General features: G+C 39.2%; 1 protein-coding gene across 4 annotated transcripts in view; it reads right to left on the reverse strand.

Annotated features, from left to right (window-relative positions):
• Positions 1 to 22795, reverse strand: part of TFDP2 (transcription factor Dp-2) — a 57161-nt gene that overhangs the window by 8227 nt on the left and 26139 nt on the right. For 2 of the 4 annotated variants that reach the window (XM_042042061.1, XM_042042057.1), the window contains 9 exons: positions 21709 to 21812; positions 18672 to 18793; positions 16181 to 16228; positions 14931 to 15093; positions 14269 to 14415; positions 11992 to 12060; positions 10196 to 10347; positions 5817 to 5983; positions 344 to 449 (listed from right to left, as the gene is read on the reverse strand). In XM_042042061.1, the coding sequence (XP_041897995.1) occupies positions 344 to 449; positions 5817 to 5983; positions 10196 to 10347; positions 11992 to 12060; positions 14269 to 14415; positions 14931 to 15093; positions 16181 to 16228; positions 18672 to 18793; positions 21709 to 21711 (977 nt within the window). In that variant the 5' untranslated portion in view covers positions 21712 to 21812. The remainder of the gene's footprint in view (positions 1 to 343; positions 450 to 5816; positions 5984 to 10195; positions 10348 to 11991; positions 12061 to 14268; positions 14416 to 14930; positions 15094 to 16180; positions 16229 to 18671; positions 18794 to 21708; positions 21813 to 22795) is intronic. The other 2 variants (XM_042042059.1, XM_042042060.1) reach the window with 2 other exon arrangements.

Raw genomic sequence — 22795 nt, forward strand, 5'->3', positions numbered from 1 at the left:
TCTTCAGAAATATTACCAGGCTTTTATCCACATGTAATTACCTATTTGTAGTCCATGCCCAGGCAGGAATTTAAGGTTAATCAGGAAAAGGGGCTTGAAACTGATTCTATTCTTAAGAAACACAGGTACAAAATAGGTGGTGTATTCAACATTCAAAGCATGTTGACTTAACCTTACAAATATAATTATCAAGGAAGACAGAATTATAGACTTTTTCACAATCAAAATTAACCATGATAGGAAAATATCTCAATTCCTGCATACAAATGGTATGAAACAGCAAGGTTACTTAAGTACCACAAGCATATATAACTATCCTTGAATAAAAAATTATTTTATTTACCTTGATTTAGCATCATAAGTGCCTCCAGCTGCCTCGAAATGGGAAACTGCTTGTGCTGAACTTGAAAGTAACCCTTGGTTTATCCATGAAAATCCTGCAGACATATCTAGAAGAAAGCATAAGTATTTATGAGAGTTACTTACATTTTTTCTTACTTTCACAATTTTAAACTTTGCATTCTCTTTGCAATTAGGATCTCTTCATTTAGTTTAGCAGGTACCAGTAGCTCGAGTTTATTTTTATACTGTAGATGTGTCCTGTTTAATCAAGATGAAATTATATCCTGTGTTTGTGGATGCACTTAAACCTTGTACTCGGCTTTTCCCTCTGTCTGAAGAAGATTCGCCTGGCTGCTGGCTGTATGCAATCACAGGTATCTGAAATAAGAGTTCTGGAGTCCATGGAAACTTACTGCTACAGCCTGACCCTGTGAAATGGCCCAACAGCTCCAAGTGCCTTGGCTGCTACACTCAGTGAAAGTACGAAAGGAGTTGTATTTATCTGGGTTTGAGATAGTGCAGTGAAGCCACCCAGGCAGTCTCCGTGTCACTGTGTCACTGTGTGTGTTCTGGTGGCCAAAGGCAGTTTCAGCCTGGTGCTCTCATGGCTGGCTGTGAGGCAGCCTCCTAATCTGCTCTGCCACCAGCCAGAGCTGGGCACCTGCAGAGGACATGCACAGACCATGGCAAAGGGCTGGTGCCAAGAATGGAAGAGAGAGCCTGGTGTACACTGCATGTGAGACATGTAAGGCACTCTCCTCCCTAGAATAGGAAATGGCAGGGTTAAGACCATTGAAATGGTCTGGCAATGATGCTGAGTTTCTTGAGGTAGTTTGTTAAAAGCCGCTGGGGGGTGGGGGGGTGGGATTACTTACAACCCTCATAGTACTTGTTTTCAAATTCCCTAACAAGTAATGCCTGTCAGTTGTTTCCAGTTACACACATTTCTGCCAAGAGAATCAGCAAAATAAGTCCACTGACCCAATTACATTTAGAAGATTTTTTGGGTACGTGTGTGTTTTTAATTTGCTTCTTAGATAAGGTATTTCTATTGACCTACCCCAATTCCATCTCAACATAAAGTTAACATCAAAACAAAGTTATCAAGACTGTCTAGTTCTTTTCCATAGTACTTGCATGTGGTTTCAGCTGGATGCATTAAACCAGGAGTTAGAGTCCTTACTGTTAAGTTCTATGCCTAACTCAGGCTCTGTTTTGGACAGCATAGTGGCAGTAAACTGGGACTGTACTACTTATATTTTATCTAAAATTGTTCTATAACAGCAGGTAAGAGGAATAACTGTGTTTGTTACATACACATTGTCATTTGTCCTTCTGTGTTGTCAAGCTTTGGTTGCTTGAGATTTGGCAGTGCTGCCTAGCACAGGGACTGTTTTAAGCAGGTTGACACAGCCATGTGAATTGGCTCACCATTTTACATGAGGGGTGGATCCACAGGCTACCGTGGTTTGTGCTGTGGAAAGCTGTTAGCAGCAAGGTATTTAAATGTCATGTTACAAAGCAAGGCTAGCAAGTTCCTGGCAGCAGCCTTTGGAACATGACAGCAAACATTAATAAGTGGCAGTTTTAGAGTGATCTGTGAGGACAGAATAGATGAGAACAGTTAAATGTGGATGGAGCTGGATGTCTTTCATTAAGATTGCACTAAATGCAGGTTTCATGTTACAGAGAACATGTTCTGACAGTTCCCTCCCATCTTTGCAGGAGGAGGCTAAAAACCATTTTGAACTACTGTGTTGTATTTAGATTAATGGAGGTGTACCATGATGTTGTTTTCTGGTATTTTGAAGGAGTGTACCTGTGTGTACATGTTTAGTATTCCAGAAAAATAACAAGACACTGCTAGTAATCTTGTGGTTTATTAACATTTCTGGATAATAGCTACTTAGTTTTCTTTTTGAAGAGCAAGATAGAAATATGGCAGAAAGGTGCTTCATAAATGCATATCCCTGCCTTGTATTTTCATTGCCTTGTATTTCTAAATTCAGTTTTCCAATGGGCTCTGAGTAGCAAGGGATAAGAAGTTTGTGAATGATGGGGAGTTGAAGCCATTTCCAATGGAAAATGGAAAAGTCTGTCAAAATAGAAGTGTACCTACAATGAAAAGACTTACTCGTTCTGGCAGTGTAGATCAATTACTAATAGATACACTTAAAAGCAGGGAAAGCAGTTAGAATAAACCTTCCCAAGGTGCTGAAGTCCAATCTAAAAGTGGCATTGTTATGAATTAGGTGTATCTTGCAGCAGACACGCTTAGTAGAAATTTATTTTATTTGAGAAGGCTGTAAAGCAATACCCTCAACTGCTGAAGCTATTAATGTACAAGTGCTGCATAAGAGTGTTGATGGCAGCTGAACAAACTCGCTCAGTCAGTGGGTACTCTTAGCTCTTTAGTTCCAACTCCAGCCCATTTTCCAGTCATGGCTTATTATGCAGGTAAGTAGCAGGGCACTTCTTCACACAGGGGAAAAAAAAAAAGTCCAAAACTGCAGCACTTTGTCTGCCCCAGTGGGATACATAAGGTGAGACATTGTTACCCCAACTGTTAGTGCCTCAGAATTTTTACTTCCTGCTTTTTTTCAATCTGCAGCCTCATTTCTAGTAGTCAGGACTCAACTAACAAAGCCAGGACTTGTTTTTGTGTTAAATGCCTGTAGGATGTGCACAGCCCAAAAGGCAGCGATGCTACTCTGGCTGCTGTTCTATGAGTTTATGCTTGTCCCGGGTAGTGAAGTATTTCTGCTCACCCAGCAACCTCACTCCCTCCTTTCCACTTCAGCTATTCTCGTTTGAGTCCTTTTCTACATAGTTCTACTTGTTTAATTGTTGAAAACTCCTCTGCCAGACAAAGGCTGCAGTTTAGTACCTGGAACCAGCCCAGGGAGAGCACACAGGAAAGCACCTGGGTCAAAATGCAGAAATGGGCAGGAACGTATAATTAGGATTGTGTCCTTGGGATATCCTTTAAGCTGGTGCAAGTGTCATGTTTTAGACATTGTTAGTTTTGACAGTCAAGCAACAGAAAAGTGTGTTACAAAAATAATTTAAGATACACAGAATATTTTTCTCTATGAGGTCAATATGCCTTAGCTTCTGCTGATTTCAATGGCAGTCCTACCTGAGGATCACACTAACATAGTATTTAAAATGCATATTACAGAAATACATTTATTTGCTAAAACACTGTGAAACTAGCAAACCTAGAAGACAATACTTTTATCAAATTTGGGCACTTGAAGAATGGCTAAAACACATGATCCTCTTTAAAAGAAAATACACCAATAAAGCTTTGATGTGCACATCATCAGCTCAGCAGTTCCAAGTTACTGCTTTTCAAAGCAGAGATGGTCCAACATTTTTTGTCAAGTTTCTTTAATTGAACTGGTTCAGACTTAGGATTCTTCCAACTGCTCCTCTAGTTCTACAGGCAAGGATTATAGTACAAACTACTGTTAGTGTTTGAAAGTCAGGAATTATCAAGCCTGTACAATGTTAGTTTGACCAGGCTAAGGTCAAACTAACATTGTACAGGAAATGATTCACCTACTTGGACATATTAGAAGAGGACTGGCTTCTAGAGCAGTTGACCATGGAGTCAGCTACTGTGATTGTAATGAATCTTGATTGCAATAAATTTACTCAGTGAATAAATAAGAGACCATGATTAGTTTTTCCTGTATAGCAGTAACTGAAGCCATTGTTCTTGAAAGAGCCATCATGACAATGTAGAAGTAACCATGAATTCTAGAAACCAGTGATGACCCTTCTATTTCCCTACTCTTGCTGTGTAAGAAAATGTCTAAAGACTCCCAAGGTTAAAATGGGAAGATCACCAAAAATATATGATCAGGAAAATGCTGGCTTTTCAAGTATTGTGCAAAACATTTAAATCTGTTTCCTTTATTGGTCGTTTACTTCAATTAGAAACCATCACTATGCAACTCATACTCTTAACTGTAGATTTGTGTAGCACAATTAAGTAACAAGCAACAGATAAAATAAACCTTTGAAATAAATACATATACTAGTATGTATATAAAGTGTATATATATATATTTTAAAATACAAATACTAGTAAGAAGACCTCTCAGCTAGTTTTTACAGAGGCTGAAACAGCTGAATGTAACCCATGTCTGAAGAGTACATTACTTTGCCTTAAGGATATTTCAGTAAAAAATTAAATCAATGCATTTCCTATGGTTAAAACTCTATATAGGTTCTAGGCTGCTGGTTTGCTACTAGGGAAGTACTCAGTAAATAGTGTAATGACACAGGGGTTTGTGCAAATGTAAAGAAAATCTGTTTTCTGGAGGTAATTAATGCAGGCTTAAAATGAAAAAGAAATTTTAGTTTGATCCTCAACACATGGAAGCAATTGAATAACTTCAACATTGCAACACTATTTATTAGAAGACCTAGGTTCTGCTCCTTTCCCCTTTTTTACATTGCTGATAAATCACACGGTAAATAATGTTGAGTTGACCGAACCTGTGAGGAACAAATCAAGATTTCTTTCAACTTCTCTTTTTGTTGTGAGTGTATTTCAAAACTGACCAAAAATAAAATATGAAAACTTAGTTTTAAAACCCACAGGACAACAGGACCAGGAAAAGACAAATATGTGTTAATAAACATATGTACATTTGATGTAGTTTGAATGTTAACTGAATTCTAATTTATATATAGCAGTAGAAAAATTAGGGCAAGAGCTTTGTTCCCTTTCCACAAAAACAGAGGTCTGTACACAGTAGTTAATTGGGTAACACTTCCTTTACAGATGAAGTCCCTCCAGAAACTTGAGAAAATGCTGGGCTAAATTTAAGCTCTGGGTACAGCAAGAAGAACACACTCTGATAATAACTATAGGAAGTGAAATCAAATCTTAGCAGCTGTAGTCTAGTGATGCAACACTGAAGGAGTCCTAGTTTTGTGTCTAAGCAGGACCTGTTCAAACAGGGCAGTAAAAGCCTCTGCATGGGACACCTGTCGTGAAGTCTTTAGAGCCTCTTGCTTTATTTAGAGAAGCTCAGTTCTCAGGTGGCACCTGCTGGCTCCTGAGGGATTACACCCAACCAGTTCAAGATGCTCTTTTTCTTTCCTTTTCCTCAGCTTGGGAAGAGCTGCCCTCTTCCAGTTTGCTCTTCCATACATCCAGTTACTCAAAACTAATACTAACGCATGAAAACCTGTTCTTGGTATCAATTTAGCTGTTTAAGAAATAATTCTTCATAATGCAGCTCACACAGAAGTTTTTTGTTATAAATCAGTGTGAATTAAGTCAACATGACAACTAAGATAAACCTTCCAAAATTAACAGAAAACCAACTGGTTCATGTACCACCCTACTAAGTCCCACAAACCCTCAAATGTTACAGACTTAATAAGTTAATATAATTAAATTTGCTTCAGTTAAGTAAGGTTATGGATTTTATCAGGACCAATATTTAACTTACCTGTGATGTAGCCTTCTAAAGCTTTTGGCACCAGTGATTTTGCGGTTCTTAGGTCCTCAGCTGAACATTTGCCTGCTTCGAGTCCAAAGGACATTCCCATTCTCTTCAGCACCTCGCTGTCATCATGAATCTCAAAAGTATTATCGAAATTAAAGAGGTATTCAAATCTGCACATAAAAAATTAAAAGTGAGATGATTCTGAAAAGAGCACAGCTGTGCTTTTCTTGCCTGTTCTTTCTCTGGTGTTTTTGGTATGCACTGAGGTAAGTGTCTGGAGTCTTGATTTTCTGTGAAGGGTCCTTAAGGAAAGAGAAGAGCAAGAAATGCTTTCTCTTTTCTGTGACTAGCATGCCACAGGTTTAAAATGGCACATTCTCAATTAAAAGTAACTTCACCACTGCAGGAACAAAGTTTAAAATTTTCTACCTCAGTAAGTAGATTCAAAGGGGAAGAGGGAGACCTTATTAAACATGAACCTTCACTTGCACTAAAGCCAATCGGGTCACCTGAAGCCCTGTCACCAAAATAACTATTTTGTTTTTCTGCTTTTACATTTCACTTTCTGTTCTAATGTGCAACACTCCTCCTGTGAACTGACCTATTTATTTTGCTATAATTTTGCTTTTTTGGATGCAGCTAGAAAAGCAGCCTGTTCAGAGTCCTGTGTGTTCACAACCCACCGTTTCTGCTGCAGGACTCTCAAAATGTTTTTAACTGCACATAAAAGTGGAAATTGAGATATGAACTTCAGACAGCTTTAAGAAAAGCAGGGGCATTTAGGCTGGCCTTACACTGTCATCACAGGTATTCTGGTCTGTAAAATAAGGCTTAGTTCCCAGCACCTCCTTTGCTGCTGGCAAAACCTTTGTCCCTGGAAAAGCAACCCATCTCTGAGATACAGTCTTTAAAAGGTAACTCACTGGTGGGTCTTCCATTATCTCTCCAAGCTCATGTCAATTTTCTTGACAGGTTGTTTTCTAATACTTGTTTTCTTACACCTGAGCCAGTAAGCTTGGAAGCTTTACAGCTCTTGAGTTTATACATAGAATTTTCAATTGGTAATCGAATGCTTTGTGCTCGGTGTAATTGTCAGTTTACACACAGCATTTCTTCTGTGGCTCATACCATGTTACTTGTAAAACCTATTGTTTATGCACCTTCATTTATTTCAGCATAATCACATTAAAAGGAAAAATAAGACGTGTTAAGGCCATTTTAACTGGTACAATTACATTCCTGCTACCTAAACTGGCAAAGCTCACTGTCATACCAAGCTACTACCAGCAAGCTGTGTAATTACTGCCTCATAACTGAATGGCACAGGATCAAAAGCTGCATTTATTGATAGTTCTGCATTTCTTCTCCAATGTGCTATGGCCAAATACTGGATGTTAGAAAGGAAGGTAACTTCTTTCCTCTTCCCAGCAAGTTTCCAAACTAAGGCATTTACAGTCTTCAGTATTTCTCCAGTTTGGTTTCTAGCAGCCTGCAGTCATTGATACAGGAAGTCCCTATACTTCCTCTGCTTTTAACAGCTATTTGAGGATTTTCTTTCAGGCACTTGACATTACCCCTTTCTGAACTTATGTAAACTTTTGGCATGAATAAAATCAATTATGATTTGCATTAACATTCTTGTCACCTGGTTTCTTCTCTTAATGTCTCTTAATTTAATATGCAACTGTGTGCAGCATTTCTTTATGTATGTTCACCATCTCACTGGTGATTTCTGAGACACCTGGGAGTCCACTGTCCTCTCTTTTCTAGGCCAAAGAGCCCATCTTTCTTTCTGTCAAAGCCTTTCCTAAGCCTCATTTCTTCTTGCTGTCCTCCTGTGTCTCTCCTGGTTATGCCATACTTTTTCCAAGAACATGAGAGTGTATAGTATTCCAGATATAAAGCACTATATGCATCTAGTTTTACACTGTAGTCCTTACTGTTTTTCCTAGTAATTCCCAGCACAATTTCAGCTGTTATTGAGAAGCCAACTTTTGTTCTCACAGAATGATCTACTGGGCTGCCATGTTATTATTCAGTACTACAAGCTAGGTCCAGAGGCTAATAATACTGTGTATACAAAATTGGGTACACTTCCTGTCCGTTTCCCATGGTAAGTGCAAATCTGATCACCAGTGATTTTAATATGGATTTTCCACTGCTACAGGCAATTCTTTCTGTAAGGGTACAAGAAGCCACTTCCTACATGGTCTGTCTAGTGTACAGCATTGTATCTCCAATGACAAAATCTTCAGCATTTCCCATAAGAGATGTTCTAATTTTCCAACTTTCTGATACATCTATTGTGTCTGAATACTTGTTTAAAACAAAGTATTCTGGTTACTTTTTCTTTCTTTTTCCTAGGACCAACAGCATTTATACAGAAGTACCATATATACTAAATACATTTTTCCTGTATAAATGGGACTTATTCAGGTTGCCTCATCTTTAAAATTAGTTAACTACTTCCTTTTTACCTGAAGACTTTGCTTTTCCTACTCCAACTTCAGAAATGCCATTCCCAGTATGCTGCTTGGCACCCATCTACCTTCTTAAACGCTAAACAAAACTTGCCCAATAATTTCTCTTTTTTTTTTTTTTTTTATTATTTGTGAGACATTTCACTCTCTTTTGGCTGTTCTTGCATTGGAAAAAGCTTAGAGAACACAAACCTATTTTCCTTCTGATACTAAATCACCCTTATATGTACAACATTTCCAAGCAATTAATTTCCTTTAGAAGTTCCTCTGTAGATACAATTTTGAGTAGCTAATGCTGTGAGCTTAGCTCTTCTAAGCTGGACTTACCAGCATCAGTACTTTATATAAACGTTATTTGGAGAAGAAATGAAAATGGAAGCCCTTTAAAAAGTGGCTTTCAGACTGGAACCAAGTGCGGAGCAAGCACTCAAGCTGAGCAGTTATACTCTCCAATAAACTACAGGTTGAGAATTCTCCAGACCAAGTCACCCCCTTTGCTAACTGCCTTATTTAGCAGATGAGTGTAACAGTAGTTAAAACACAGCACTTTCTGGCACTGTTTACCTACTGCTGCTGCCACTAATCAGTTGCACAAATAATAACCACAGTGGAAAGCTGGCTTAATTTGGGTCGTACACTTAATGACCTCCAGATGACATACTACCAAAGCTGAGTTCTCTAAATTGAAGTATCCACAACTTTAATAATTTTGGTGTGCTCACTTTTAGTAGGAGTGTTTTCACAGAGTTGGTGAGTGTAGAAGTGTGTTACACTGCTCTGGATCCCAAATGCCAGATTAATCTCTAACAACTCAAAGCAGCAGTTCTGAAGTTTTAGTATGAAAGTGTTCAACTTTTTAACAGGTTCAAACCTAAATGTAGAGCCCTGTTTAAAAGAGCAGGAACGCCCCTGTAGTGTGACTATAGAAAAAGGGTGTAATTATGCTAAATCAAAAGTGATCCTAAAATTGCCAACTTGCTGAACTGCAGTGCTGATGAGAGTATTCCACAAGTTTTGTCACAGAATATATTGGACTTCGGTCTAATTTTCTACAAAAATTCAGCTTTTAATAGTATTGCTGTTTTGCATGCTGGTGCTTGAGTTACTAGAGCTTGTCTATTTTTGCTGTGTGATTGACTTGAAGTTCAGTACAGGATTTGCATACCACAGAGTAAAATCTGTAATCTACAGTATTAGAGCAAAGCCAGCTATTTTCAGCTAATAAACTGGTTGTGAGCCGATTACCAGTTAACGTAACTGCACCTCATAGTTCAGCCATATTTTCACAGGATGAAGAGCACAAGCACCCACAATTATGTAACTGGTAGATTTTCAGATTAATGTGAATGCAACTGTAGCAGTTTACTCACAAAGACAGTATTACAAATTTCTGTATCTTTTCCTTCGAACAACTTTTTGCTGTTAAAAAACACTTTCAAAGATGTTGTCATCACCTGGAGTATGTTACTTTTGTGCCCCATGGATAATCTTGTGTTTCTGACTGGGTATATTTTTATGGCATACTAAGAGTAAGAATTCAGAGACACAACCATGCGGCTGCTTTAAAAGGTAGTGCTGTCCTAGTATATAGTTTCATTCAGTTATTTCTCCTGTGCAGTGAATGCTCTTTGAAATGTCAGCCTGAAGTGCCTTTTACAACAGTGAAAGTCAGCTTGTTTTAACTAGAGATTGTAAAGCAGCATTTATAAACTCATTCATATTACTACTGCAGTTGCATTAAATATTTAAAAAAACAACAAGCAAACCCCTGAAGTGACAGTTGCAAATGTAAATACAATAATTACTTTTAGTAAACTAGAAAAACTTCCCTCACTTGTTTGAGGAAAAATTCCAGTCCACAAAGAAAATAAAACTATAAAAATTAATTCCATAAACACTCACTTATCACTTGATATGCTGCAGTCTATAATTGTTCTTTTGCTAGTGTTGACTATTAAGAAAGGCAGCTGTATTGTGGAGTTCAAAGATGGAGGGCCTTGATTTTGCTGTTCATTTTGCTGATTTCTTTGTACCAAGTTTTTAAATGCTATTTGCTGTAAAACAAAAGAAAGAAAAAATGTTTACTGACAATAAAAGAGCAGACATCAGTGTTTCCAGGAAACACCTGGAAAAACCTCATAGGTCTTATTTACCGCTTCTCAATACCTTGAGTAATTTTCTGTCAAAAAGTGAGTTGTGGCCTGACTTTTCTCTTTGCACTAGTGAAGTTCACCAGGAGCCAAATTTAAACCTAAATTTTGCATACATATACTATTGATGCTGCCCCCCTCACATTCCCTGGAGAAGAAATAAGAAAGTAGCAATAAATCTTGCTGGAGAATGCTTCCCCAATCCCTTTGAAAAGGCTCTGGAGTCAGAGGTCTTCTCTGGTACTTCTTATGTGTAATTACTTTGGGGTAGGAGATAGTTACACTGAAACAAAAGTTAACAAGATTCCTATAATTTGTATTTGTATCCTCTTTCCCTTCTCATCCATCACCACCTTCTCTCTCTCAAAAGAGTTAGTTTGGGAATTCTCCTCTGGAAGTTATTAAACAGGTGCTGTTTGTGATACCACTCACTGCCTGCCGGTTTCTTTTATCTGACTGCACATGTATGAAAATGTGTGGGTTTAGGAAATGTGATTTGAGGGACTGGAAGTCAGTGTATTTACCCACTTGAGGCACTACATACTTCATTAAGGGCAAAAAGATGGATAGCCAGAATCTCAAAGGACTGGTAAACCTTTTGGCAATCAATACAATCAGGGCAATAATGACAGTTGTGGACAGTAAGGGAGTCAACTTGGTCATATTTGGACTAAAAGTTGAGAGGGCCTGAGTTGCCTTATTTTCACTAGTGTAATTCCATGTTACTCTTAGAGGAACTGCTGATGTATTGGGTCAGACAGATGGAATCACAGTTGTACCCTAAGAAGAGAAAAGGCTTTTGGTGACAAAAAAAGGAGAAGCATCACATATTTGAAAGTTTCAGTGAATATCAATTACATGAAAATTGTATCAGTATAGTTGAACCAGGAAAAATACAGCCTTATTGCCTGTAATCTCATAAAATAGTTTGATTGCATTTAAATGACTAAAAGTCTGCACAGACTAGAATGCTTAAGAATGCTCATAACTATATTTATAAAATGTTACTTTTTAAACAAGATGCATTTCAAATATATTTCAGCAATTAAAGCCAAACCTCATCTCAAAGGTACATTACAGAAAGTAAAGGTGTTGGATTTGCCAGCCTTCCACTCTTAAGATCCAGAAATGTCTATATCCCCCAAAACAACTCTGTACACATTTATATAAGTTCTGTTGTGAACCATAGCTTAGATCAAAGAGATCAAAAAGAAATTTTTGAAGAATGACTCAGGGTAGCTCTGCGGGAACTTGGAGTCAACAAAGGGGACTTGTGAGTTGTCCCCATTCCCACAAAGGTTGGCAAAAGCAGAACACTTAGGAAAGCTTGTGGCACACAGAGCATGCTGGTTTACAGTAGGCAAAACTGAACCACAAAGTGATGGCAAGAGGTTCCCCTGCCAGAATCCAGAAAGGTCACAGGGGTCAGACTTTTCTCCTTAGTATGTCACAGCTGTTAAATCTAGAAAGAACTTCAGAAGTTCTAGCATGTTGGATCTGCACTTGATATCTTCATTTATGGGGAAAAAAAATTAAAATTAAATATACCTGCAGCAGCAGTTCTTGCAGCTGGGCTCGCTTCTGTTTTATCCTTTCAATCCGCTTCTGTTTTTCTATCTTAAAAGATAAATGTAAATGCATCAAGATACTTAGTTACCTTGTCTGTTCCCTAGTGCCAAACTGAACAGGCTTTCTTTGTAAAAGGGGGCAAATTGAATGGGCACATGAGTTTCTCCATTAAACAGGTCTGGCAGACTGTAATGTCTCTCTTTGTCAACGATTTTAACTCCAGTAAGGATTTAATTATTACAAGAGACTATTATCTTCCCACCCATTCTGTCTCTTCTGCCATGAGCACTGAGTGCTAACTGGCACCAAATTAAACACTTGCTCGAGGGGATGCTTTGGGGTTTTTTTCAGTTTTCTTTCCTTCTGCCCTCCACTCTTTTGGAATTGTGCATGTCTCACTGTTCTCCTAGCTGCAAGCTACTAGACATAAATATATGGAGGCTGGGCTTATGATCACCTACATCTTTCCCGTGACATCCACTTTTTGTTTGAGACTTGATTAAACTGGCAAGATTGCAGCAACACAAAGGGGTAGAGGTAACATTTTCTACATAAGCACAGCTCTTGCAACAGTTTAGTTACTGCCGGTTCACGTGGCCAAGCCATTGTCACGGGGACACGCAGTGCTGGCTGCCTGCTGACCCTGCAGGTACAGCACTGTTTGGAAGCGTCCTCTGGGGTAGTGCTGAAGAACTGGACAATATTCATTGGAGCTGAAAAGGGTTTTTCTTCATCATCCTCTTGGTGCCAGCACTGTATCACTGGCTCCCCAAAATACTAAACTCTTAAATTACCTTTTCATTCAAGCACTGAAACTAAATGATGTGGTCTTTTAAAACTTAGCTGGTCCAAACTCCTCTATCTTATTTACAAAGTTGCTTTGTGGCGGTTCCCTCCTCACACACTTTAATGTTTAAAATGCTTGTTTCAGAGCACAGTAGATGGCTTTCTGTGCTGGGAGTCTTAAAACCAGTAAGCAGTACAGATATAATTTAGGCATGGTTTCTATATAATAAGCTCTTTTGCACTGATTTTTGTACTGGTAATCTTATTACGGATTTACACTGTAAGAATAATTGCCACTTTATACAGCTATAAAAGCAAAATTAATTCTGATTTTCACACCATGAAAATGCAGCTTTGTTTTACATTCTTTTCCATCATGTCAGAAGCAGCAACAGTTTTTGAAAAATATGCCTGGCTTCCATTTTGTGGATGTGTAATTAGAGCCTGAAACAGTGGATTGCATATGATTATTGAAGATGAGACAATGGAATTCAAGTTTTATATTTGTAACAATAACCTATACTGGAGACAATGCATTCACATGAATGCATGCAGAATGTAGATTTATCCAGAATTAAAAAAACCATCCTGGAGCATAATGATGGAACACATGCATTCTCCTACGATGAATGTATTTTTCAAGTTGCTGTAATGGACAAGGACAGTAAAAGCTTTTCTCTTACCACATTTAGAAAAACAATTGATATAAATGACCCTGCACAAAAAGAACTGTTCTGTACTGGAGAGACACCCACCCACCTTTTAAGATACCTAATTAGGCCCAAGTATCACAAACTGTGATATATTTGAAGACAGCCATTTCAGCAATCTGCAGTAAATACAGTGACTTGTGCTTTTTATTTATAGCACATTTGGCCTGAAGGACAGGCAACATTTGTGCATATAAATTCTGGCATCCCTGCAAAAAAACAGTGTAACTCTTAGCCTGCTGAAAACATAATGGAAATAACCAGTAAGTAAAACTTCTTTTTAGTTTCTCTAGCAGTTCATAACTAGTATTTGACATCCCAGCAGGAATTATTTTTCAAAATAATTTCCATTGAATGATATTTCTAAGTACAGACTTTAATAGAGAATTGGTCTCCTTTTAAATGTAAACCATTTTGTGAGCGTAACTGAACCATAAATTCTTTTGACTTTCTTCTGGTTAATTCAAGGTACTACAGACTTTAACCTTAAAAATAATCCCTGATTTAATCAATGTCCATTTTTGTAAGGTAAAGAGCTTGGTTTTTAAAAAAAACTAAATGTAATGTCTACTAAATGAAATGGAACTAAGCATACACAAACATATTCTTTCAGTTTGTTCCAATATCAAAAATTGTATTTTCATAGTGCACAAGCATCAAAACCAATCAGGTTCAAATTGAGAAAAAAATCCCTCTTCTAAAGAACAACTCAATTATCACAACGTGAACTAAACAGAATTTCCCATGTACCTCCCTTTACCTCTAGATTCTGACATTCCTGAGCTGAGTTTGTAGGAAGGCCGATCCACCGGATTTCCTTCTTCTCCTTTGAAATTATGTTCATTGCCATCAGGACGTTGAGGGCATCATAAACTCTCCGTCTAATATTTTTCTGATCATAAGCCTGCTAAGAAAACAATACAACACTAATTACAACGAAAGAATTGAATTAAAAAAGGAAAAGCAATTGAACACATCCTTCGTAGACATGGAGAAGATAAAATGCCAAAATGGCAGTTCAGGTTAGAGTAGTGTTAGACCATGATCCTTCATCTGTGATACCACAAAAGCATGTTTGGTTGTAAATGGAAACTTCAGGCCTTCCTGAAGCATCTCTGCAGGAAATTCCATCATGGCAAGTCTGGCACTGTTCAAAAGCCTGACAAGACCATGTATACAAGAGTAGCCTTTTCTTAAAGTTAGTTATTTTGGCAGATTCCTCTACTTTGTTTATAATTTAGAGGGAGTTCAATTCTTTATTTAAATTCTGTATTTTTAAATTTCAAAGGGTAAGTCTTTATGTTTGAGAACTAGTTAAGTGAAGGAGAATATGGGCTGTGGCAAGACAGTGCATAAGCAGAATTCCATGATAAACCAGACAAATCTGTAATGGTGTAACAATTTCAACACATATTTGCTTACTGAATCTGTTGCTAGGTGGCTGTTAGAATTTGTGAATTCTGATACAAGCTCATCAGCGACTTCGTTGTATGAAGTTGTTCCTTTACGTTGAACTTTTTCACAAACTTTCATTGAAAAATGCCTCAGACCCTTTCCATTTTTATCTCCTTTCTTGCTTCTCTTACTGAAAAGAGAAAAGTATTTTTTTAATACATTGAATGTTAATAAGCTACTTTGTTACACAGCAAAAGGCCTTTTGCAACAGAAATTTGGACTGTCTAAATGAAAAAGCTTTTGCATCAGTTTCTTGTTTCTTACAAATTGGTAAAAAAATGCACTAGAGCCCCTTCCCCTTCCTTGACTTTTTCTACATTGATAGCATTTGAATACATCCTGCTGGGAAGACGCTTAAAATGGATTTGTAATTCATCTCCAGATAGTTTCACAAAAGAGCAACCAAAAAAAAGAGGAAAAATCTCCCAGGGTGCTTATGTGCCTGGAAGCCAGATTTATGGGGATCTCTCTTGTGTGTGCCTAAAATAGAAAGGCTCAGACATACCTATTTAAAATACAGCAGGAGATACTAAACTTGGTCATTAGGGGAATTAAGGTGTGTCCACCCTAGAATATATCCATATACATACATCTATTCTATGATGTGTCCATCATAGAATAGATACAAGAATCCCTTTTGTGGAGAGTAAGTACATATTCATTGGGTTCTAACACGCCAAATTAAGAACTGGAAAATTGTCAGGGTTATTTTCCATTCACCTTCTTCCAGAAAAGCAAGAGCTTAGGTAATGGTAATAGAAAAAAACAGGAGCAGTTGTTTTTATCACACAAACTAGATCTGGATGTGTAATTCAATAGAAGCCTTAAAAAAGTTCAGCTGTGTTATTTCTGGGTTTGTTGGGGGGTTTTTTTTGTTTTTTTTTAAATTAGTCTCATGGTTTCATTTGATAATATGTTCCAGGGAGAGCTGTTATTTTACAGATAAAGGTCCCCTGTCAGCAGTAAAAAGCTAAAGAAACTATTAAAAAACATGAATGGTTTTCAAAATTGTGAATGTATTTAAGAAAACACAGATAAAAGAAAAAAAAAAAAGAGTAAAAAGGAACACCAGAAGACTAACAGAAACCCCAACACAGCTTTGATGTGAAGGAGTGAAAACTGCTGAAAGTGGAACTGGAAGCTGTCTTTCTGAAAGGCAAATCTGAAGTAAACCAGGTATGACTCTATACATAAAATATATGTTCAGTAACACTCACCTTTCTGAAAAATCTGACTCTATAATTTCTTGAGTCCGTTTTCGCTCCCTAAGACAAGACAATTCAAACTTAAGTTGAAAATAACATTATATCTATAGACCACTAAAATCACTGTATATGGGGCCTAGCTGGTTCTAGTGTTTGTTTTTACATGTTTACTGAAAGGGAAAAATAACACACAGAGCTTGACAAAATTTGAGGTGGGACTTGTGGAGGAAGTTGTCGGAGCTCACTGCCAGACAAATTCTATTCCAAATTTTACCGTGCTTTGCCCATATGAATTCAGGGAAGTAATTTCACCTGGAACTACAGGAAGTGCTGGTGTGAGCTAGATGACCAAAGTCCCTCAAAAAGGAGAAGCTGAGCTCCTTTGAAAATTCCCATTTAAAATTCCTCCATGTGGAAGAAAAATGTCTTTAAACAGTGCATAAATTATATCCTATATTTTCAAGCCAATGAATGTTCAGAAATCTTTTAACAAAACCCCAAGGTAAAACACTGAACATCTTTCTGTTAGAGCTGATGCATACAGAGCTGAAGACAGACTCTGAAGAAGCAGCTTCCATGAATTTTGCATAGGACTAGCAGTCTGCAATTGCTGGCCGTTCCTTATCATTCTGTTTATTCCCCACAGCAAGCAGGCTGCAGGAGCTGTTTTCCAGCCCTGCCTTTGCTCGCTGCAGCTGACCCAAGGCACTGCCTGAGAGCTGTGCTGAGCTAGGGAACGTTGATTTCCTGCGCTTTCAAAAGCAGGGCTCACAGCACAGCTAAAGACCTGACACTGCTGGGAAGGAGGCTGAACAAAAATGATGGGTTTGAAAACTTGTGCTTGAAAGCCAGCACACATTTGGTTGTGTGATCCAGAATGCAGAACCAGGCCTCTCCCTCAGCAGCACCAATGGGATTTCTGTCCATGGTGCTTAACTGGGGCTAAGCAGCTGGGCCAGGGGCTGCAGCACTGCCCTGGGCACGGGCCTGGAATGGCAGTGAGGGGAGAGCTGTGCTGTGCTCGGCACACCAGACTGCCCCAGCTTGTGCCAGGCCCTGCCAATGAACGTGCTCTTCTCATTTTGGAAATAATTTTGAGTCTGTGGAGTAAAGAATGGATAAAGCAAGCAGTCTTCTGAAGTGTCTTCAGCAAGGGCTCACTACCTCAGTTCAGGAATACCACAGATCCTTCCTCAGCTCTGTTCCTCAGATGAAAATACTGCCTATTGCATGGACTTCTGCATGGATCACTATTGACTGGTCTGTCTGGAGTCATCTCGATCCTTTTTATGGGTGAAGCAGGAGTAAAGCTCATTGGAAACCTGTGTCTCGGACAGTACACAAAGAGAAGGATGGTGCTTCTTGCTGGTGGCGGTTGATACACTGCAACAAGGCTGCTCTGGGAATCCCCATCACTGGGTTTGGATGACACTAAGGAAAGTAATGGCTGTTGATTCTTTGGTTTAGCAAGCTGTGACCAGACAGTAGAGTTTGTCCCTCTTCTGGGTACCAAAAGAACATCTGCCTGGCCTCTACATTTCACAAAATTTGCATTAAAAAAGTAGTATTTTATGACTCCTTTTTCAAATAAAATCAGAACTAAGTGCATTCAAAAGGTATTTCAGGAAATGAATACATAGCAAAAAAATTAGGCTTAAAAACTGCGCAGCTGGGCCTGCAGTTTATCGACTCCGTGGGGGGGAATAGAGTAATGGGAAGTACAACTATGACAGTCCTTGCTTACAGAGTAAAATGAAGAAAGCCAAGGTAAAAACATTGCACTCTCATTTCTGCTCTCTCCTAGATGCTCCATTTCCCACCTCTAATGTTGAAAAGGCAATACTGACACTGATTAGAAAAATTAATCTAGATGCAGAAATATATTACTTTTTCAGAGGCAAAGCACTACACCTCTGTTTTGAGACAGCTAAGATTAGCAGTACTAATATTAAAACAAAATGCCAAGAAACACTGTAAAGATCAGACTTAATTAGAAGAGATAAAGAATGTCATGTTTGGCTGGAGCACCTCAGAATCCCATGAAACTTGTTGCTAATGTAGAATAGTAATAAAAATACCATGCTGATCATATTCAAAGTTTTTCTTTGAGTTTATTCTTAAATGCCTGTTGAAGTGTTTTTGACAGTCTCTCCCCCTGTAGGCACCTGCTGCTGTGCTCAGTAGCAGTACTACATGGATATACCATGAACCTATGGAAAAAAGAAAGGCTTCTTTAACAGGAGTCGTTGTGACTCTCCATTTTCACCAAGAAACAGACACTGCCAGAAACCAATTAAAACTGACAGTGAAGTGACTGGTGCTTATAACATGTTCACATGCTTCAGACATCAGAAGTGCCTCCCAGTCTGAAAAGCACACACCATATTCTCTTTAGCAGTGCAAGAAGTAGAAGCTGTAAGTCAGCGTATAGATTCAACAGTATAAATAATGGAAAAGATCAGAACACATGCTCAGACATCTTTAAATGAGACAAAAGTCTTACCCTGGGACCCAGCCAGAAGCTTCTGTTATATGTGTCTGTGTGACCATCGTTGGAGCTGGGTTATACGGACTCCCAATCAGAACATTCCCCGAACTGGTCAGTCTTTGTGGTGTGCTTATGATCTGTAAAATTTAGCAATAAAAACCACAGCTCTCTTAAGAAAACAGAGGTTACTTCAGCCCAAAATTCATACTAAGCATTGCACTAAGAAAAGTAATAATAATTTTGTACCAGAAGCAGTCATATTATACAGAATAGATGGCATCAGATCTTCACACAGCAAAGTCATTGCAGTGCTGCTAAGTTTTCTATTAATTGTACTATGTTACTATATTATTCATATGGATGAGAACTAGACAAATAATTCCAAGTAACTCCCGGGTATGGCAGATAGGATCTGTACCTATACACACCCAATTGTTCCTTCACGAGTACATCTAAGCAACTTCTTGATCAATGTAATCAATACAGCCTTCTTTCTTTCCAGTGGATTTGTCTCCTGTAATTGTCTGTACAAAAGACAGTGGCAGGCAAAGTATTCCCTGCAGTTTCTAGCATTTAGAAGATCCCAAGGCACTCTGGCAACAAATTGTACCTACAGGATTTAACATAAAGTCTTTACGGTATAGATAGAATTTACATTTATGCAAACCTGTTGACATTGTATGTACACTGGTTAACACCAAGACACCTGGTCTCGACTTTTAAATCACATCCAAGTTCATTTTTCGAAGTAGGTCACCAGAATAATTTAAATAGTATTTAAAAATGAAACAGCATTAATTAGTTAATCTTTAAACCACTTTTAATTATTTTGATTCCATTTTGGTAAGATTCATACCAAAGCTTCTTGGACAGTGCTTTTTACTCTTATACCTTACCTAATTTTTTAAAACTTTGTTTTACTCTATTTATTAGTGACATTTTGAGTACTGACTGTACTAAACTTTGTAGTTTCCTTTACTATTTAACTTATCCAACATCTGTGTAAGCATCCCAAGGCACTCTGGTAACTAACTGTTATATGCTGTAAGTATACAGCCAATATGTATGTACAGCAAGTGTGTGTATATATATATATATACACACATCTATATACAAGCTGCAGATAAGTATACAGCATTCGTTTGGTATCCATCAATAGACGAGTTTAGACAAGTAGAAAAATTGTATGTGAAGAATTCCCCGTTTCCTCAGCTCATTGAGCATTATTTCACATCCCTCCTGGTACCACATCGTGACTACATACATGTCTTCTTTGTCTTAAAGACGTAAATTTATCTCACTTATTGTTTGCAAATGTACAGATTGACAGAACCAAGTGAAAAGAGAATTTTAGAAACCAAAACACAGGTACAGGTTATGTATTTATTTCCTGGTTGATACTGGAGAACCAATGGCGCCTGGCTTTACTCATCGCAGGCAGGCACAGGGAAGGTGTCACTTCTGTCACCTGCCTGCTGCTCTGGCCTGAGGCAGAAAGGTGTCAAGGGCTGATCCATGTTTCGGAGCTCGGCGGAATGAGCGCGGGTGTGGCCGGCAGGCGCCCATGGGCCCGGGGTGAGTGACCCGCGGCCAGCCCGGCCCGCGCCGCCATCTAGCGGCACCCGGCCGCTCCTGCACCCGCACCGGACCGCCACGGGCCACCGCGGCACAGCCCCGTCCCACGGCAACCCGGAGCCTCCGCGCTGCTTCGAAGGACCCGGAGCGGCGCCAAGAGCTGGAACCCACAGTGGTTAAATAAAGCCTAAATAAATTATTTAATCAAGCAGCGTGTTGCTGACACAGGTAGATGCTGAGGGAGTGCTAATTTTGCCACTACTGACAGCTCGTGAGCATTCACTTTTAAACAGCCTGGCACAACACAGCTGTATGCTGAGTGTCTTAGAAGGCCTGCAATTATGGTTATTTAATAAGAAAATGTTTTCTGAATGTAGATCTATCCTTGCAAAGCAGCAGAATAAAAGAATAAATAATAAAACAAAACAAAACAAAGAATAAAAATTGTGCATCTCACATCACACAGTAGCTTTTGCAACTTCTACCTGCTATAGAACCTAAACTGCAAGCAGGGCTCACTGAAACCAAAAGCAGGGCTTGAGAAGTCAGTCATAAGAGTAGGAATTGCATTAAGTGACTGTTCTCCCTGTTGTGGGCTATTTATTTCACTGCCAGGACACATCCTCAGCAGCAGAACTGTTCCAGTGCAGTGCCACAGGGCACAGGCAGTAGCAAGATGCGCATCAGCGCTGACGCACTCAGCTGTTCCTGGCAGGCAGCCCCTGGCCAGTGCTGGGGGCAGAGCTCTGTGAGCAGGGGGTACCATGGGGGTGGCTGTGATGTGTGTGCCCCTCTGCCCAGCTGGGACAACCCCCCTGAAGAACATCAGACACTGCTCATGTGAGAAAGACCCAACACCATTTTTATAAAACACATCAAATGGTTCTGTACTCATGCTAAGTGCTTGGCAAGGAGGTATCAGGTTACTAGAAACTGTTCACAGTATTGCCTATTTAGCTCTCTGGCCATCAGAAAACCCAAATTTTTTCTCATAACTAGATCCAAAATCCCTGGAACATCAATATACATATATAGTTACCATGGACAGGAAAAGAAAGTTTTAAGAAGAGTAGTTTCAACAAGTTTAGAATTTCTACCAACACATCAAAGACACTCCCTGACAATGCTGGAGATTTACTGGTGAGAACATGACTCAAAACATTCAAAGAGTATCAATAATGAGGAGTTTTTTCTTAATACACTTTTGAGTAATAGTTAAAATGTCAGCTGGTAAAGCTGTTTCAATTTCCACTCAAAGCCAGGAAGATAGGTACCCCCTAAGGGCACATACAAGAGCATTGTTGAGAGTGGCAGTTCTGGCATGCCAAGCCTGCTGTGCCCCCATGTCACCACCTCCATCCAGGTGGGGCACTTTGTGGCTGAGGCAGGAAGCAGCAAGTTCCTCTCATGTTCCTGTCTTACACCATCAGGAAGTCACAGCCAGTTACACAAGCATTACTGGGGTTGCAAAACTTACCATTTGGGGTCCAACATTCACATTGATTGGTCCCAAGGTTTTTGGCAAAATCTTAGTCGGAGAGTTGGTGCTGGAAACTGGCAATGCGATTACTGAAATATTACCTAAAAAGAGTGGTAAAGAGAGAGTTTTAAATTACTTCCTTAGCAACCTGTGAAAAACACTTTGGCAAATTCTCACACCACTTTAACACTTTGGAATCAGGTTAGCTTTGCTGTCTCATTTGCCGCAAACACACCCTCACGTAACAACCTCCAGACCTCTCAGCAGATGTCACAAGGACACCTCACAAAACTACACCTTCACTATTTTACCTTTAAAATTACATGTATTTTATTTCCAGAAACAATTTATTCTTGCTTAAGACAAAGAGTGTACAGCCTGACATTCCTCAGCATTAGAAGTGAAAATTAATGGGAATACTTCTAATAGAAGTCAACATACAAATCCTAATTATAATCACATGTACAAAGTATGCATCCATAAACCTTCAAAGCCTTAACCATTCCTCATCTGACTGTCCCAGAGCATTCCACAGACATCACTGATGTAAGTCAACCACAGCCTGCCACCAGGCAGCCATTTGGACTTAATGTTTAAATCAAAACTGTTGCAGCACCTCCACTACTTCTTGAATATTCAATATTGTTGTGCACAAGCCTCTCAAAGCCCTGAGCACACTGGCTTATCCGCAGACACCATGGTGGCAGCAGCTCCTTTCTCTGTGACAGCTTCAAAGCAGGAGAGCTGGGAACTGATCAAACACCGGCCCCATTCCCTACACACAGCCTGATCCAGCATGGGGAGGGATGGGCATCTGAGGCACAACCAAATATAAGGAAGAGCTGCCACTGCCTGGTAATCCAGAGTCAGCCTGGGTCTAGCTGGGGTCATGAGGACAAGGATTGGTTCCTGGAGAGCTACTAATGTTCTCTGGCACTACAGACAGCAGCTGAAGGCATCTGAGGTGACAGGTCCCTTCAGAGCAGCACAGAACCCAGCCCTCCTCCCACAGGAGCCAGCCATCATTCAGCTTAGCCCACATGACCCAAGCTGACTCAGAGGTGTTACACATCCCTGTTTCCCT

The sequence above is a fragment of the Corvus kubaryi genome, unplaced genomic scaffold, assembly GCF_017639235.1.
Source record: "Corvus kubaryi isolate FWS band 111438036 unplaced genomic scaffold, C.kubaryi_AGA036_p1.0 37397, whole genome shotgun sequence".
Taxonomy (NCBI): domain Eukaryota; kingdom Metazoa; phylum Chordata; class Aves; order Passeriformes; family Corvidae; genus Corvus; species Corvus kubaryi.